Genomic DNA, 17,836 nt, shown 5'->3' with positions numbered 1-17,836 from the left:
AGTGCAGTTGCGGGTAAACACGTTGTATACAGTGTGAGTGTGCGTGGCAGAAGAGCTGCCCTAACATGCAGCTCTGCGAGTTTCTACTCATGTTTGAATACAAAATCAGCACACACAGAGACTCAAGTACGTTTCTCATCTCATGAGGACTGCAGCTTTTACAACTTTTAAATACAAACGTATTAAAGTTCAATATGGACACTTTCGCAGCTTTTTGTTCATTTAAAACCTTTTCGAGCTATCACTGACCGCCAGTCATCCGGGCAGGTGTATGGTCTAATGCTCTCTCACATGGATCTACAATAACTAAATTTGTTTTTGGGAGACTATATAGCTTTATTTCTTTTCTTTATTTTAGTTGGGTTCCACCTCTCTCTCGCTCTCACTTCATCACCCCTTTTCATGGCATTAAGTCCAGGCCTGACACTGACACTGAGTCTGTGTGTCATTCCCATCTCTCTCTCTCTCTCTCTCTCTCTCTCTCTCTCTCTCTCTCTCTCTCTCTCTCTCTCTCATCCCCTCCCTCATTGCTTCAAGGACCGGAGTGCCTGCAGATGCATTTCTCTCTATCCCAGTGCCCCTCCCTCTCCTCCTCTCTTTCGCCCTGTCTAACTCTCTACATCTTTCTCTCCCTTTCCTCTCCTCCCATGCTCTTTCTCTCTCTCAAACAGAGTCTAACATTAACAAAGCAAGTGAGCAGATAGAAGGAGGGATGAACAGAAAGTGATAGAGACATTGAGAAAGTGTGGACCACTTTTTCAATTCATTCATCTACCAGGTGAGTCAATATGCCTTCACTTTAGACAGAAAGAGAGAATATCTGAGATTGTTTTGAAATATCAAATAGAGTTGGACAAGTGTATCAGAAATGGGTTTGTTGTTACATGAGGAAAGGTTCCTGCCATCCTTACTAGAATTTATTGCAGGCTTGACCTTTGACATTTTCTTATTTTCATACACAACAGCGTTTCACAAGACGATAAGCAAGACATAAATTGTTATACATACTCGTATTTGTCTTGCATTGAGAATGCTACAAAGTGACATTGAAAGAATTGGTGTACAACGTTTTTACATTCTCTACTATATGTCTGCATGTATAACAGGACACTTCATTCACTTATTTGTTACTACACTTTATACACACACTGTTCATAGACAATTACATCATTAAATACAAAATATTTCTTTATAAATATGTTAGTATGTGTATGTAAAAATATATTTTCATTATTCAATATTTCACTAATCTTTTCCTCTGCATATGCAGATTTTAATATTCTTACCATCTGTGTTTGTCAATTATAAGACTCTATATTAGCATTAATAATTGAGAATGTAAATAGAATTAAGTATGAATTATAGATACTTATTAAGTTACAAGTTTGATTACAGTGTAAAGCATGCAACACCAATGATTTGGGTATAGTGCTACACATACTGGTATACCTAAATGCACTGACAGTTGAGTCTCTTTCTTTCTATCATGGCTAGATCTAAACATTTGAATGAATGTGGCCTAATTCCAATTAACAATATTTATTCATTTAGCTGATGCGTGCTCAGTAAATTATGTCGAGGTGCAGGGTACGTTTGGGATATTTGTATTTCAGGTGGCACCGATACTTTCAAATAGAGTTTTGTTTTCGTAGTCCGAGTATGCAGTTGCACATGTAAATCTTTTCCAATCTTTTCATATTGTGAAGTGCATCTATTATTATCTCTCTGTTTTTTACTGTGTGTGTCTGTGTTGTGTAGTGTGTGTATTGTTGTTAACATTAGTTGACAGTATTAGTCTCTCCAGTCATGCGTGTGTGTTCAATGATGTCAGGCTAGATGTTCTGTACTTCTTAATTATTCGTTGCGTGTGTGTGTAATGAACTCTGTGTGTATGTCTGTAGGGTCAATGTGTGTATGTATAAAAAAAGAGGTTTACAATACATTAATCATCTGTAGAGACATTAGACTCTGTTTCTTCTGCATCTAAATATTTTCAGAATTTGTTAATATGGCAACTAAGCAATAGTCTTTCTACTTTGCTTAACCCATATGTGAACCATACTCAGCTAAAGTTTTTTTTTGTGATGTACTGATTTCTACACAATATGATACATAAAGTAAAGAACATTTTGTAAAAAATATAACCTTGATATCTTTAATATTGGCTGAGTAAGGTCATGTCAAAGATTGAATGCAATGATTGAAATCAAAATTTGATGCTCCAAATCTCATAAAAAGATTGGATTTCACAAACAGGGTCAAATTTTTATCATGTACCCATCATAATGCACATGGTGTTCAAAAAAACCGAATGTGACACTCATTTACATTAATACAGAGGTTGATAACATTTAGTATAGTGTCTTACTATAAATGTAAGCTTTTTTCTTTTCTGTATTTAGGTTTGGAGTTGTCTGAATGATAGAAGGAGAGGCTCAGGGTTTGCTCACAGGTGACATTTGATGTTTGAAAATCTGACCATGCTGAATCTACAAAACAGCTCCAACTGGACTGCTCCAAACAACTGGTACCATCCACCTGACACCATCACCACACAACATGGAACAGGTGTGTGAGCATTTGCTGTTTGTCTCTGTATACAGTACATCTCTAACAAGTCATACTGTGTGAGAGGTATATGGTATATTAATATGCTTTTAAAAATCTGAGAGTGCACATGCCCTAAAAGAAAGGACATGATGATTTTGTTAGTCTGTGTGTTTGAGTTGTGTGTAAAGTCAGCTTTGGGGTGAACCAACAATTCTTATACTTGACTGAGCACAAACCGAGGGTGCCAATAGCTACACCATCAGCCACACATATACAACCCCAAATAAACACGGCAGTTTCTGGCCTTGACATCATATTTGTTTCATTATAGAGAAAGCAAAAAGTTAAAATTAGCACACAATGGATGCAGAAAGAGATGCCCGCAACACAGTTGCTGTTTATTCAGATGTACACAAATAGAGTCAAACTAATACTACACTGAGGCAGTCTTTAAAGAGACAGTTCTGTCTGTATAATAATAATACACACTAAAATGCAGCACGCGTACATACAGACACTCCCAAGCTGAAGTTGTTTTCTTGCCTGCACATTTACATTTATTAATTTAGCAGATGCTTTTATCCAAAGTGACTTAGAAATAAGAGAGCATTTAATATTTTGTCTAGATGTAGAGGATCTGAATGTGCAGATGGCAGGGGCGAGAGAAGGAGCGGTGCAAGGAGAGAGGGATGAGGTGGACGAGACTCAGCTACACCTGCAGCTGAAGAGGAAACTGCAGAGGAACCGCACCAGCTTCACCCAGGAGCAGATAGATGCCCTGGAGAAAGGTGTGACTCAAAGTCTTTGCTCAGATCATGCTTTAATGCAAAAACACCTTTCAAGTCACATTAAGCAACCTGGTGCTGTTTTACAAAATACAAAGTCTAATGTGATCCTGCTAGCCATATAAAATCCTCCTATATAATGGAAATAAGATTCTGTGAAAAACAACCGTGATATCTTTAATATTGACTGAGTTGGGTCATGTCAAAGATTGAAATCAATGTGAAATCAATGATTGAAATCAAACTTTGCTGCTTGGCAGGGTTGTTATTTGTCCTGGTGTCTTTCTTTCCTCTGTATTGCCATTAGTCTTTGTTCTTAAGTGTTTTATTAAAAACTTCATGTATTATCCAGAGTTTGAAAGGACACATTATCCAGATGTCTTTGCTCGAGAAAGACTGGCAGCAAAAATTGATCTTCCAGAGGCTAGAATTCAGGTAAGGTTTTCTTATTAAATGTTGTTATAATTCCATTCGATCGTTTTAAATCTGCAGTGCCTTGAACCAATAAATTAACAGACCGCTCTTATGCACTGACCCATATTGCAACTCTGGGTGATTGACAGGTATGGTTCTCCAATCGGAGAGCTAAGTGGAGGAGGGAGGAGAAGCTGAGAAACCAAAAGAGATCAGGAGGCACAAGTTCCTGTTCTCAGACCCATACTCCACTGAGCACTTCCTTTAATTCCCCTGTATATCATCACAACAGCTCAGGTATATATCTTTGTATACTTATTTAACTTAAATCAATAAAATATTGATTGCAGTAATGCAAATATGTAAAGTTGTGTTTGTTGTTTTATACACTGTTTGGTGTGTTACTCATACTCCACATCTCTTTATTTCTATACTCTCATACACTTTTTATTGCAATAATATATCATATATTTTTCTTAAGCCTGTATGTGTAACCATGTAAAACGGTTGCGTAAAAAACACATTTTGTGTCTAGTTAAGAACAGACATCTCTGTGTTATTATTGGAACAGCATATTTTGTGTTGTTCAAACACATCTTGTGTTGTGCCTTTTATTTTGAACACATAGTCAACACATAATGTGTTAAAAAGCATAAAACAATTTGTTAAAAAATAACACCTTTCTTAGAGTGTATGAAAATCCAGCTAAAGTCATGTTGTGATTTACTGTTATCTACAAAAAATCAAGAACATTGTGTGAGATATAGGCCTAACCTTGATATCTTTATATTGACCATGTATATAAGGTCATGCCAAAGATTGAAATCAATATGAAAATCAATGATTAAAATCAACTTTGATGCTCCTAATCTCAATATTAAATAATGAGACTTTAGCCCGAATTTCACATACACACTGCAAAAAATGATTTTATAACTTCCTTTTTAAAAATTTTGTATTTTTTGCTTGTTTTTTTAGTAAAAATATCTAACAATTATTAAATTAAGATGCTTTTTCTTGATGAGCAAAACGACCCAAGAAAACAAGTCTAGTTCCTAGACCAAAAATATCAAATCCAAGCGAGTTTGTGCATAAAACAAGGAAAACATCTGCCAATGGGGTGAGCAAAAAAATATTGAACATTTTTAAATTCAAGAAAAATTCAAGAAAAATTGGCTTACCCCATTGGCAGATTGTTTTGGTTGTTTTATGCACAAAATCACTTGGGTTTGATGTTTTTGGTCTGGAAACTAGACTTATTTTCTTGGGTCGTTTTGCTCATCAAGAAAAAGCATCTTAATTTAAGAATTTTTTGATATGTTTACTGAAAACAAGACAAAAATACTAAGAATTTTTTTTCTTGAAAATCATTTTTTGCAGTGCAGGGTCACATATATTTTCAGTAAAGCTGCTTTGCTACATTGCTATATAAAAAAATGCTATATAAAAACTGAATTAAACTAAATTCTGGTCTCTTCTACAGGCTCAATGCACAGTCGAAGTGATTCCTCTCTCTCAGGCTATGGCTCCCTGTCAGTCTTCTCCAGTATGCAGGTAATTCACTTAAACCTTCTTAAAAACTATAATATGCAAAAAAGTATACAAAAATACAGCAATAGTCAAGCACCTATATATACTTAAAATTGTTATAATCTGTATAATGCAGTAATCAAGATGCAATATTGAAAACTACTATTTTAAAATATAATATTAATAATAACATAATCATCATCATAACCATAAGCATGGTAATAATAATAATTATTAGTATTAATAGTATTATTATTATTTTCATATTAATTATTATAGTTATTTAAAAAAATAATACTAATACTTATTGTTATTATTATTATTATTATTATCTTAATAATTATTATCATTATATGTATAATACATGCATAGTTAACATGAACTAATTATTAATAATTAATGCATTATTTTGTAAGTACAGTGAACTACTGTTTCTAAAACACACACACATTTTTCTTCTATTATAGCAGATGCATGATAACATTTGCTTTTGTGGTTATCAAAAAAAGATGCACTCTCGAAGACCACACAGCTTCCACATGTTTGTCTTGTTAAAGAATGCAGAACAGAAAGCCTTTAAAACAGTAAATAATGCAGACAGAAAAGCTACAACATGCACATATTATGCAACTGGAAGGAAAAACTAGGCAGGGCTTTAAGGTCAATTATAAAGCCTAATAGCTCCCTCTGCTGGTGGCTCTTAGGATAGATTCAGCTTGCTCTTGTTTCTGACAGTTCAACAGTTCAGTTTCATTTTATAATCCCCTCCCTTAAACATAAAGATAGATCAGTATCATCTTCAGTAAGGTCTTGTGTGAAGTAATGTCTTATTTTCATCACGTCTTGACACGACACACCCAATACTGTACTGGACTATGGCACATCAACATCATAAAGCCCACAACATAATCTTTTACACCAGTGTGGGTTTTTTCTTGCATAATGATAATGGTAAACACACTCTCACACACACACAAACAACAGCTGAAAGCTTTTTGTATTATCTAGTTGATTTGATAAATAAAAAACATTAATCTGTATTCTTTCTCCTCTTCTGTTTTCTAGTCTTTGTCTTCTCAGTCCACCCCGACTTACTCCTGCATGTTGCCCCCTTCTCCCTCTGCCCTACCCCCTCTTTCTCGTAAATTTGACTCTTCATCCTACACCTCTCCCCATCTCCCGCCGCCTCCCACGGCCAGCGCAAACACAGGTGAGTGCAATAAACACAACACACTACATCCTCACATTGCATATATCAATACTGTAATCTCAGCCCCCCCCAAAATAGTTAGGTGCATGAAAGATGCAAATGCAAATGTGTATTTGGTTTTGCTTTTGTGTTACAAATAAGTCTTGTATATAAAAAAAGTGATGTAAGACCCCTGTTTCTTTTAGGCTTTTTTCCTGGTGTTTCTACAGCGGGACAGACTGCAGTTCAGGGCGGTGACCAGGAGTTGGGACAAGGTCTGAGTCAGTACTGGACGAGACTGCAGTAAACAGCACATCATTTATCAGACTAAAACCAGCAAAGCTTCTTACAACGTTTAACTGAGCATTTAATACAAAACCTTCCAAACACACAAGACAATCATATGTATTTGAATTAATTTACACATCAGAGAAGCAGTTTATGTAAATAAACTGTCAAATAAAGACCTCACAAAATGGTAGGCAACAGCACAAAGTAGTCTGGTTATAGATATCAAAGATGACCGATTCAGATCTGGTCTGTTAAAGACAGTATTGTTTGACTCCCTGCCTTTTGTAGTTCAAATAGGATTCATGTGCAACTTAAAATCAAACTGCCCGCATAGGGAGTAGATATCAGACATTGATAGTCTTAAATATGCTGGTATGGTATGACACAAATCTGTTTCAGATCATCGAGGAATTAATCAGCCATATATATAATGCTGATATGAAACAACCAATGACAATCAAGCTTGAAACTGTGCAAAGCAATGACAATCAATCAAATGCACAAAATAGCTTATAAGATTCAAAACTGACAATCAAAATAAGGTATTGCAAAAGGCTGCAACGACAATCAAGCGTATGACCGATCAAGTGTAATATACTGAAGTTAAGCTGATGATTTATTACTGTAAATTGTTAAATGGACAATACTGTGATTTTGATTATCACTCCGTAATATTCATGTTTTTCTGTCAGAGCCCATGACCTTGAATTTCACTGTAGTATTGTATGTTTGAATGTGTGTGCATATGAAATGAGTGACAGGGAAAGAGTGATGTTATTGTATTTATCATTAGAACTGTGAACATTTTAGTGTCAACCCTTTTGTGGAATAACAAAAAAATTGAAATAAAAAATATGACAGCATGCCCTGGTGTGTGTTTGTGTCTGTGTCTGCCTAAAAAAAAAACCTCATCTACTCTTTATCTGTTTAATTCCCTTTTATCCTGTAGTTATAGTGCATTGGTTCACTGACTGTCGTTTGGGTTATGTTTACTTGTTACTGTCACTGAACAGTAGCATTTCCTGCCTGTGTGCTGGTGGATTTCCTGTTTTTGTTACTTACATTACCACACCCATTTAAAAATAATGTCCTGGCAAAGTTATTCTCACGGGGCTCAAATACAGATACAGAATATGTGGGTTTCCAATTATTATAGGAGCTAAGAATAACACATCCCATTACATTTACATGACATTTATGGATTTGGAAGATCTAAAGCGAATTACAGTGCATTTAACCTAAGCATTTTTTTTAATCAGAATGTGTATTCACAGGGATCAAACCCATGACGTTTCTGACACAATGCTCTACTACAAATTCAACCATTAGATCTGCGTTCTTAAATGCATATAATATTCATATGCTTGAGTATTTCAGCATTGTATATTAAATTTCCTGCATGCATGTCCTTGGAATTTCTCAGGAAATTGAATGAATACACTAAGAGGTCTGACTCATTTTCGAGATTTATCTTCCAGATTTCCCGTGTTGTATACTTGATGAGTTTGATTAAAGCAAATGTAAACAATCTGTAGAGACAAAGAGGCCAATGCACGCAGAGGTCACTGCAATAGTCACGTCTCTCCAATTCTCATAAGGCCACCAATCCCCAATCACAGCATGCTTTATCTAGTCTGTGTGAACATGGGAGCCCCTCCCTCAAACTCATCGGTCTATCTGTACTCCTCCCTCTATCTGTTCATCTCTCGCCCTTTCTGGACACACATTAATGGCCTTTGCATCTCAAGTGGATAAACAAATCCTCGTTTTCTCATGCAATATTCTTTGGACCAGAACAATGCAAAAGATACACATTACTTTCATGTTACCCCTTTGCGAGCATCACATTGCATTGACATTTTGACAGATATAATTGCATGTGACAAAAATGAAAAGCAATAGACAGGTACAATTCTACCACAAGGGCAAAGCTACGGTGCCTAGAAGAAGCATCAATATCCAAAGATTTTAGTGAAACTGAAATACTTCCAGCATGAAAAGCACAAAATACTTCAGAGAGTAGTCATGTTAAACTCTGCACCACACAGAGTCCACCAAACTTGTGTGTGTGTGCTTCTCTGAGAGTTCTTTGCTGGTTTCCTGTCACAGAGGAAGTGCCTCACCCAGCTGTGTTGCTCCCTATTGGCTCACGGTCTGGAGAACAGTGATTTTAGGCCGATAGGGTGGCCGGGCGAGGGATAGATAGAAGGAGTGCAGAGCGAAGAGAAGGAGAAGCGGCCAGGACAGGTCAGAGGGTAGACAGGAAGAAGAGAGCGCACATCTAAATAAAGACAGGCAACATGAAGAGAGCAAGTGAAGGAGGGTGCAGATCTGAGAGCATTTCTTCTGTGCTAAAGAGGAAATAACTCTGAGGTAAGACATGAGAGAGCAGAAGGAGCTTCGCAGAAGAAACAAGGTAGAGAAAAATATAGTTGCACTGACAAAGGATAAAGTCAGGGTCCGGATTAGATACAGTATAGATGTTGCTGCTCAGCTTCTGTTTGGTAACTACATATTTAATTGTGTTTCTGTCTGTAATATAGTTAGTAGTCACATTGCAGTATGTATGATTTTAGCCTTTAAAATAATTGGGATGTTCTGTAACTTTTATTCTGTTCTATCTTCTCAGCTAATCTCCCATCTTACTTGTTTTTTATGAGATTTATGTCTGAATTGTTTTAGTTCTTAGCATAATTTATATAAAAAAAGTTTTTTATTCTATAGGAATGACTTACCAATACTAATTTTTAAGTAAAATACTCCATCAAACGTTTTATTGTCACTATAAAATCCTTTGACTTCATCTCTCTCTCTGCCTCTCCCAATCCTTGTACCAGTGTCTGGTTTAGAGATGACGCTGGACGGGGTTTGGGGGCGGCTGAGGGAAGGCAAATGCTCTTCAATGCTCTTTTTATTATTATTTTAATGTTATTTGTACTAATTAACCCTAACTAATTATTTGTACTTGTCACCAATGTCTGTCTGTCTCCTCTTATTAAAAGAAAAACATGATTTTTGTACTAAAAAATAAATCTTTCTGGTGAAATAAAGTGTTTTTATTGTTTCACGTAATATACATTTGTTTTATTTAAATTGTGGGATTTATCGTTATATATTTAACATGCTAGAACATGCTAGTGTTTGTCATAGGACCTGTTTGGACATGAAACTTTCAACACTTTGGAAAATGGCCTCGTCCTATTTGACTCCTCAGTGACATGCGCACTACGTCCATCAATCCGTAGTCCGGAGGTCAGAGAGAGAGGCGGTAGTAGTGTAGTGAAACCGGTAAGGACGTGTTTATCAGTATCGACACAGGCTTACAGTGATTGTTATTTTTTCGATATGAATCACCACTACAGACTTGATTTGATTCACTGTGAGAATTTGAACTACATCTTTACTTGAAAATAACACCAGACAACTGACACGAACTATTACTAAAGTAACTTAGTAGGTTACCACAGTCAGTTGCCGCTGCTGCTGCTTCGTCGCGTGCTGAAGTATTCACTGTGTTGTTTTGTTTGCTTTGTTGTTTTTTGTTTGAGTTTTTATAACATCGATCTCTGCAGTGCATCGTTGCGTTGTTTCGTTTCGTTTTGTTTTTTGTTTAAAACACATCGCGACGATTTCAGCTGATTTCTTCGGACGTCGATACTGACTGACCAGGTATGACTATAACAAGCTTTATCATTTCTATTGCAGGTGTTCTTGTTTTGCAAATGATGATTGGTTTTATCAAGTAGTCCAGTGTTGTAGTTTATTTAGTTGTTCAGGACAATCTATATCGGGTAACGAATTCGCGTATTGTAGGAATGTAGGAAGCAGCAATACTGAGCTCAGGTAACTTATTCAACCTCCTAAGTTACCAAATTTAATGAAAACTTTCAAATGTGCTTTTCTTTAAACATTGAATCGCGAGTTGAATGCTACAAACTTGTAGTCTTTAAGTCTACGCCAACATGAAAAAATACTGTATAGTAATTTATTATAGTAAAGTTTTTGGATACATGCTTTTGAACCTCACTACTGTAACAAATACTAAAGTATACTATTTTACTACTGTTTATCAGTTCACAATAATTAATACTGTAGAATATGGTAGTATTCGTTAACATTAATGCGGGCACCTAGCCTAAATAGTCTACTTCTCTAATGTTAGTACTTTAAATGAAGAACCCCACAGATAACCAAGAGAAAACCACAGAGTTACATTTCTGATGTGTATTTGACAGATGAACAGCACACATGTGTTTTTTTTTGTATGAAAACAAGCTCTGAACTGCTCACTGGATGACATCACCTCATTTACCTTTCACATTTTACGTCATGGGTAAGGTAATAAAGGAAGACTGGATGAGGGTGATTCCACAATTGTGAAATCCAGGATTAAATGTCTATGGATTTCCCGTACAGGGTTTAGATTAATCCAGGACTAGGCCTAGGTTATATTAGGACATTTAAAAAGTTTTTACAAACATACCTTACAACAAAAACAATATGGGTGTGCGTCAAAACAATGGCACTGACCTATTTAAAGTTATGTCAGTGCAAGTTTTCACCTAAGACAGTTCAAACATGCATTTTAGTGTGGGACTAGTTCACCCAAAAAATACAATTCTGTCATTATTTTCTCACTCTCATGTTGTTACAAACCTGTATACATTTGTTCTGATAAACACAAAGGAAGATATTTTGAGGAATGTTTGTAACCAAACCGATCATGAGCCGCATTCACTTCCATAGTAGGAAAAAGAATACGGTGGAGGTGAATGGGGCTCATGAACGTTCCTCGGGGTGTCTTTCTTTGTGTTCACCAGAATAACTAAATTTGTGCAGGTTTGTAACAACATGAGATTGAGTAAATTAATTCATTTTTTGGGTGAACTATACCTTTAACCCTGTCCTGAGAAACTGCCCCATAAGGTTTTGTTTCTACTTTATCAGTTAATGTGTAATCTGAATTTATTCATATGTACATTTATAAATTGCAGCCAGTGAGTATTTTATAGCAAATCTACACATAAAAGAGAAAATTACTATAGTAGTTTAGATAAATACTATACTTTTTTAAATATTAAAATAAACATTTAAAATGAGGCCTCTAGGGTGGCGATGAAAGCACATACGTGCCAAGAAAACAGGTTAAAGTCACAATGAAACAAGCCATAAGATTTGCTCTTATGGCATTGAGAGTATAATTTCTACTCTATAATGATATAATAAGTTTTTCTTTTATGTCCAAGTTGTAAACTGCCCTATTTTAATCCATAACAATTGCACAATTGGAATTGGCATGGCCTGGTGAGTTGAGGAAATACTCTCAATAATATTATTGTAAGAATGAGAGGGCGTTGCATAAGTGTTGTCACTGCACTTCTAAAGCCATAATTTGAACATATGATTTACATGTAAAATAAAAATCATGGACTATTTTACATTATTATAACATAATAATAAACATGTAAGTACATGGTTGGAGTGAGACTCTTTGGTACAGCTATTTCAATAACATTTTATATATAAAATTAGCACTTTTAAAAATATAACTAGAAAACCAGTTTGTTTATTTTTAAATAAGCCTGAGATTGTCATCATTTTTTAGATGTTTGTATGTGTGCGTTTGTTTTGTTACACTTGAAAGGCTACTATAAATGACGCACATGAATTGACTGAAGTAACCTGACTGGAACTTCCAGGTCTTCATTTGTGTCTGTTTCAATGTAGTTATACTTTCACTTCCTTACTTTCCTCACGATCATATAGATTTCTTTTTTATTTATTTATTTATTTATATACATAACCTTATAGAAACAGTTTTTCAGTGAAGACCAAAAATAAGGACTGCATCATGAATTGCATTTGATGTGAATTTGAGGCCCTACAGTTTAGTATAATTGAACATTCTGGACTCGTTGGTATTTTGTACTGTTGTGTAATAAAAGACTTTTTCACCTTTAAAATAGTTTTAAGTTATCAGTCATCTCTCTCTATCTTAGAAATGTCAGATTTGATGGTCAGACCTGCTTCCCCGACTCCCTCCATTTCTCTCCCGGAGATAAAAGCAGAGACGCGGTTGGTGCTGAAATCTTTCCTGCGTCAGTCTCTCTCTATTCCTCCTGGAGAGAGACCCGGACGGATAGGAGGAGGATATAAAGACCCAAACAAATACAGGTGACACAAAGAATGAAAAATGATGCAGATCGCAGAATTCAAACACTGGTGTTTAATTACAAGTCAAACATTTTACAAATACCAAAAACCCTTCAGTTCCTAGAGTAAAAATGTGTCATGAAAATAATGGCTGTGTATTATGAAATAATGGCTTATTTACAGGAATTTTTTAGTTTGCTGTTTCTTATAGATGTGGCTAATTCCTGAAAAATGCTTTAAATCAGAATTAGTTGTGTTGTAATTTAAAGGGGTCATGACATGTTTCTTTAAATGATTTTATGTTCTCTAAGGTGTTCTTTTTGCTGAAAACATACACATTTAAGTAACTTATTAACTTTTTAATAAAAACTCGAACACATTGCTTTCTATGAGTATACGCACACCGGCGCCGACAGGTGGCGCCTGTCCGCCCAGCCCAGCTACGAATCAGGGAGTTGCTCAAATCCCTGTCGTGCCAAAGGGCGCCACTCACATAGTTTAACATTAAATAACATCATATATATTAACGATTAACATTGGCTGCTAACGTATATTTTGCATTTTGAAGTAGACGCTATCTGACGAAGCTCGCGCTATTTAATGTGCACTTCCAGTTTACAATACCTCTGAGTTGTCCTAGACGTGACTCGATGTGGCGCGACGCTGAGCTGTGCAGCTGGTGTGCGACCCCCTTAAAGGAATAGTCAATTTTCTTAAAAAAAAAAAATCCAGATAATTTACTCACCACCATGTCATCCAGGGTGTTGATGTCTTTCTTTGTTCAGTCCAGAGGAAGTTGTGTTTTTTGGGGAAAGCATTGCAGGATTTTTCTCATTTTAATAGACTTTAATGAACACCAACACTTAACTCAACACGTAACAGTTTTTTTTCAACGGAGTATCAAAGGACTACAAACGCTCCCAAACGAGGCATAAGGATCCATTGTACTTTTGACAAGAAAAACCAAAAATATGCACCTTCAAACCACAACTTCTCATATTCCTCTGGTCCTGAAAGCATCAGCGCGACCTCACGCAATACGTCATGACGTCAAGAGGTCACAGAGGATGTCCGCCTCAGTGCTGACAAGTGTGTTGAAAGAGGACCGTTCCGACCGTTCCGACTAATTAATGTCTTTGTGTCAGTTTATTGTTTACAATGGTCCGCAAATGTGCGTTTTATAAATGCAACACGTGACCTCCCTACGTCACTACGCATTTACGTTAGGTCGCGCTGGACCGGACCTAGATGAAAAGTTGTGGTTTAAAAGTGCATATTTTTTATTTTTCTTGTCAAAAATGACAATCGTTTCGCTAGATAAGACCCTTATGCCTCGTTTGGGATCGTTTAGAGTCCTTTGATACTCCGTTAAAAATACTGTTTACGTGTTGAGTTAAGTGTTAAGTCTTGGTGTTCATTAAAGTCCATAAAAAAAAAAACAGTAGGCCCATAGGTCAACAATAAACAGACAATTTCTTTCTGACGTCGGGATAATGTAGAACCCCGCAAAGATGCTCATTTTTCACAGCCTGTATGACATCGCCGTCTTATTGTTATAACAATCTTATCATGATTGTAAACAACTACTCCTTCAGATCCCTTAGAGTCGTTGCTTTGTCTGAAGTGCAGTCACTAAACATCAGTGGGCGGAGCCAATGATACGATGATGTGCTGTATCTTTCTCTGGGGCAGAGAAGGGAAGGCTGCAGACCTGGACCTGGCAGGTCATATGAAAATGAATATGTACATCACTAGGCATGCGTTTCCGGAGAATAAGGGCATATTTATTATATGTCAATGTTATATGTCAATAGATAAAGCCAAAATTGATTCCTTAATGTCATGACTCCTTTAAGAGAGTACATTTCAGACAATTTCATTTATTTTATCTTGCTTGTTTACAATAATGGAACCAAACATGATGAAAATAAAGAACTGAAGTAAAGCCATTGCTTAGTAAGGGATTAGCGGCTAGTTTACTGTATTCAGGAACTAGAATGATTTTAACATTAACACAGTACTTATAGATGTCCACTAGTCCAATTTTTAGAGTTGTGACTGGAAAAAAGTGAAAGTTAATCATGACGGTCATTCTAATGATGATCCTGTTCTTTTATATCATATAGTGTATTTGAGGAGGGCATTTTAAAGTACACATTTCCTTTTTAGTGCCTCTTCAAATGAGAAGGGGAAGAGAGATTCGCTGAGATGGGACTCTTTGGATGAGGAGATCAGTGCTGCCGAGGAGAAAAAACATGGTCTCAAAAATTTTATTAAAAAAAGACTGAGACCCCGTCCATCTATGATTCGCCATGCTAAGAAAGATAGCACTGCTGACCAGACTCAAAACAACAGTCTGGATAGAAAGCCTCAGTCCAAACAATCAGACAAACCGTCCTCGCATGGAGCTCGCACTTTGCCAAAGAAATTAGAGGTAAGAACAAGAAGAACTGAGATTGATGTGGCTGTAGAAAGTCAAAAACATCATTGAACATAGTTAAGGTGTTCAAAACATGTAAACTGTTTAATTTCCTTAGGAAGAGAATATGCACGTTTCCTCTGCATCTGAAGAGGAAGGCGAAAGAAAAGCAATGGACAAACATAAGAAAAAGAAGAAACTAAAAATTCCTAATATATTAAAAAAAGTGTCGTTCAAAAAAGAGGACAATCGTCCGCAGCGTCCAGACTCGCTCCCTATAAAACAAGTTGTACGTATTGCAGAACCTGGAGAACCAACTCTTTCACCTTGTAAGTGTCAAATATAAGTGATTTTTTCTTTTTTGTGGCTTCAGCTTTTTGAAACAAGGCCTAGTAAAATGTGTTGTGTAAAGTTCAGTTTATATTTTGTCTTAAATGAATTGTTGATCCAAAAATCCTGTCATCATTTACTCACTCTCATGTTGCAAACTTGCATAAATTTCTATGTTCTGATGAACACAAAGGAAGATATTTTGAGAAATGTTTGTAACCAAACTGATCAGCGGCCACACAGACTTCTATACTGGAAGGTAATGGGGCATCGGATCAAAAAAATGTATACAGGTTTGTAACAACATGAGGGTAACTGATGACAGAATTTTCATTTTTGGGTGAACTATCCCTTTAATACACAAATAGGTTTACACATTTTATGTAATATATGGACTTGGCAATAAATATGATATAATGTGTCTTATCTCAAGCACATCCTCCTGAATTTTATGATGGTGTGGCAAACACCCTGGACAAAATCGCACAGAAACACAGCACAAAAAAGAAATCTCCTGTTAGGCCAGAGCCTGCGTCAACTACATCCAAAGAAGGTAAATGTTCATTTTAAGTAAGACTCACGGGTATATTTATATCAATAGCCAATAATACATTGTATGGGCCAAAAAAAATGTCAATATGTCATGCCAAAAATCATTAGGATATCAAGTAAAGATCATGTTCCATAAAGATATTTAGAAAATATCCTACTGTAAATATATCAAAAATGTATTTATCAATAGTCATACGTCTTGGACTAAAGTCTAAAGGTGATTTTCTCAATAATTTGATTTTTTTGCACCCTCAGAAATCTAAATTTTAAACAAAATTTACCCTTAGGACTGATTTGATGGTCCAGGGTCAAATTTTGTCTCTAAAAGTGTAGGGCACATGTTTGTAGAGTATGCAAGTATGTTGCAGAATTCAATGCTTTAACAAAAGCTTATTTTGTCTATGTATTTCTTTGATGATTAGGTTACAGTTTTCCTTTTTGTTTACAGACAAACAGGCAGTGGTTCAACAGCTAGTTCAGATATTGACATCAGAGGGAGATGCTATGAATGATAAGGTAATTATGCCTGATTTACGGTCTTCAATAAATCTTTTGTTTTTAAAACAACCTTACAGAGTAAGCTTGACTACAAAAACAAATATTAATATTTTATATAATAGACAATATTTAATAAATAACACTAAAGTGATTTTGACTGTTTATGAACATGTTTCCTTGTTTTTGTGTATCATTGTTTCTCATTGTTATCTGTTCTTAATTGCTTTAGATAAACGCAAACCCGTTCCTTCGCTCTACCCTCAATCGCCTCTCCTACGCATCCTTTGCCAAACTCCTTGACACGTACGCCAGCGAGAGCGAAGAATCACCCCTTCCTGCCACAGGAAGTCCTACGCTGCGCCGCATCGCCATAACCATGGAAGCGTCTCGACGGGTCGTCACGGCAACCGGAGTTCAGCGCTTGACGGGGTATGCCGAACGCTACATGGAGAGTTTCGCACCCTGGGTGAAGAGTCACGGAGGATGGGTAAGAAGGTTTTAGCTTACAGCAAATAGGATCATCCCGAGTTTGTGGCTTTGTAAGTGCTCTTATTTTCCTCCAGAAGGTGGCAGATTTGTGTCAAGTAAGCTGTTTCTTTGCTCCACAGGAAAACGTTGTTAATTTGGAAGAGAACTCGGAGTACGATTGACCTTGGTCATTGACGTTAGACCTTTTTTAATATGAACTCTGGATTATGTAGCACAACCTCTATGAGGGAAAGAAGAACTGAACATCCAAGTGAAGAAGTGACACTACTGAATATGAAGTTTTTGTGCTGATGTATTTATTCTTTTATTTTTTTCTCTGTTTTAAGTTTTTATTGTGGTGTTTTATACTAAAATACACGCTGAAAAACATCTGTTGTTGTTGTTTTATTCATTTTTCACATAAACAGACATGTAGTATTACAAACTGGTTTAGTGAAATCACCAGTTTAATACGTATCTCTAAACATTTGAACACAGATCACCTCGTAGATTTTTTCCCCTTTATAGGAGACTTGCTTTGATCATCACAAAAAGTTATAAGGGTGTTTAACAAAGAGTGCAATAATACTAAGATTTACTTTCTCTTCCTACAGTGTACATTCATCCTATATTTATTCAATATTTTTTTCATTTTTA

The 17,836-nt window shown here is 36.0% G+C and overlaps 2 protein-coding genes across 5 annotated transcripts; both read left to right on the top strand.

Annotated features, from left to right (window-relative positions):
• The first annotated feature begins 523 nt into the window (after positions 1-523).
• On the top strand, positions 524-7,622 carry pax10 (paired box 10). The gene is made up of 8 exons (XM_055193849.2): positions 524-778; positions 2,403-2,568; positions 3,177-3,338; positions 3,688-3,770; positions 3,899-4,046; positions 5,233-5,303; positions 6,345-6,489; positions 6,675-7,622. The coding sequence occupies exons 2-8, from the start codon at positions 2,463-2,465 to the stop codon at positions 6,773-6,775; spliced, it is 816 nt and encodes a 271-aa protein (XP_055049824.1). The 5' UTR covers positions 524-778; positions 2,403-2,462; the 3' UTR covers positions 6,776-7,622.
• Positions 7,623-8,983: 1,361 nt separating this feature from the next.
• bcl2l12 (BCL2 like 12) lies at positions 8,984-17,569 on the top strand. 4 transcript variants are annotated; one of them, XM_073857248.1, is made up of 8 exons: positions 8,984-9,132; positions 12,759-12,933; positions 15,082-15,346; positions 15,450-15,660; positions 16,095-16,214; positions 16,662-16,729; positions 16,941-17,198; positions 17,320-17,569. In XM_073857248.1, the coding sequence occupies exons 2-8, from the start codon at positions 12,761-12,763 to the stop codon at positions 17,359-17,361; spliced, it is 1,137 nt and encodes a 378-aa protein (XP_073713349.1). In that variant the 5' UTR covers positions 8,984-9,132; positions 12,759-12,760; the 3' UTR covers positions 17,362-17,569. The 4 variants fall into 4 exon arrangements, with proteins under 4 accessions (XP_073713349.1, XP_073713350.1, XP_055049820.2 ...); XM_073857249.1 differs by lacking the exon at positions 8,984-9,132 and adding an exon at positions 9,840-10,047; XM_055193845.2 differs by lacking the exon at positions 8,984-9,132 and adding an exon at positions 9,846-10,428.
• The last annotated feature ends 267 nt before the right edge of the window (positions 17,570-17,836 follow it).

The sequence above is a fragment of the Misgurnus anguillicaudatus genome, chromosome 19 (assembly GCF_027580225.2).
Source record: "Misgurnus anguillicaudatus chromosome 19, ASM2758022v2, whole genome shotgun sequence".
In the NCBI taxonomy this organism is placed as follows: Eukaryota; Metazoa; Chordata; class Actinopteri; order Cypriniformes; family Cobitidae; genus Misgurnus; species Misgurnus anguillicaudatus.
The sequence above is the reverse complement of the archived record's forward strand: the minus strand, read 5'-3'. Positions and strand labels throughout refer to the sequence as shown.

Coding starts and splice junctions, on each gene's coding strand:
- pax10 (XM_055193849.2), top strand. CDS start 2,463: ATGTTTGAAAATCTGACCATGCTGAATCTACAAAACAGCTCCAACTGG. Junction 3,771..3,898: donor TTCCAGAGGCTAGAATTCAG/GTAAGGTTTTCT, acceptor GGTGATTGACAG/GTATGGTTCTCCAATCGGAG. Junction 4,047..5,232: donor ATATCATCACAACAGCTCAG/GTATATATCTTT, acceptor TCTCTTCTACAG/GCTCAATGCACAGTCGAAGT.
- bcl2l12 (XM_073857248.1), top strand. CDS start 12,761: ATGTCAGATTTGATGGTCAGACCTGCTTCCCCGACTCCCTCCATTTCT. Junction 15,347..15,449: donor CTTTGCCAAAGAAATTAGAG/GTAAGAACAAGA, acceptor TAATTTCCTTAG/GAAGAGAATATGCACGTTTC. Junction 16,730..16,940: donor GAGATGCTATGAATGATAAG/GTAATTATGCCT, acceptor TAATTGCTTTAG/ATAAACGCAAACCCGTTCCT.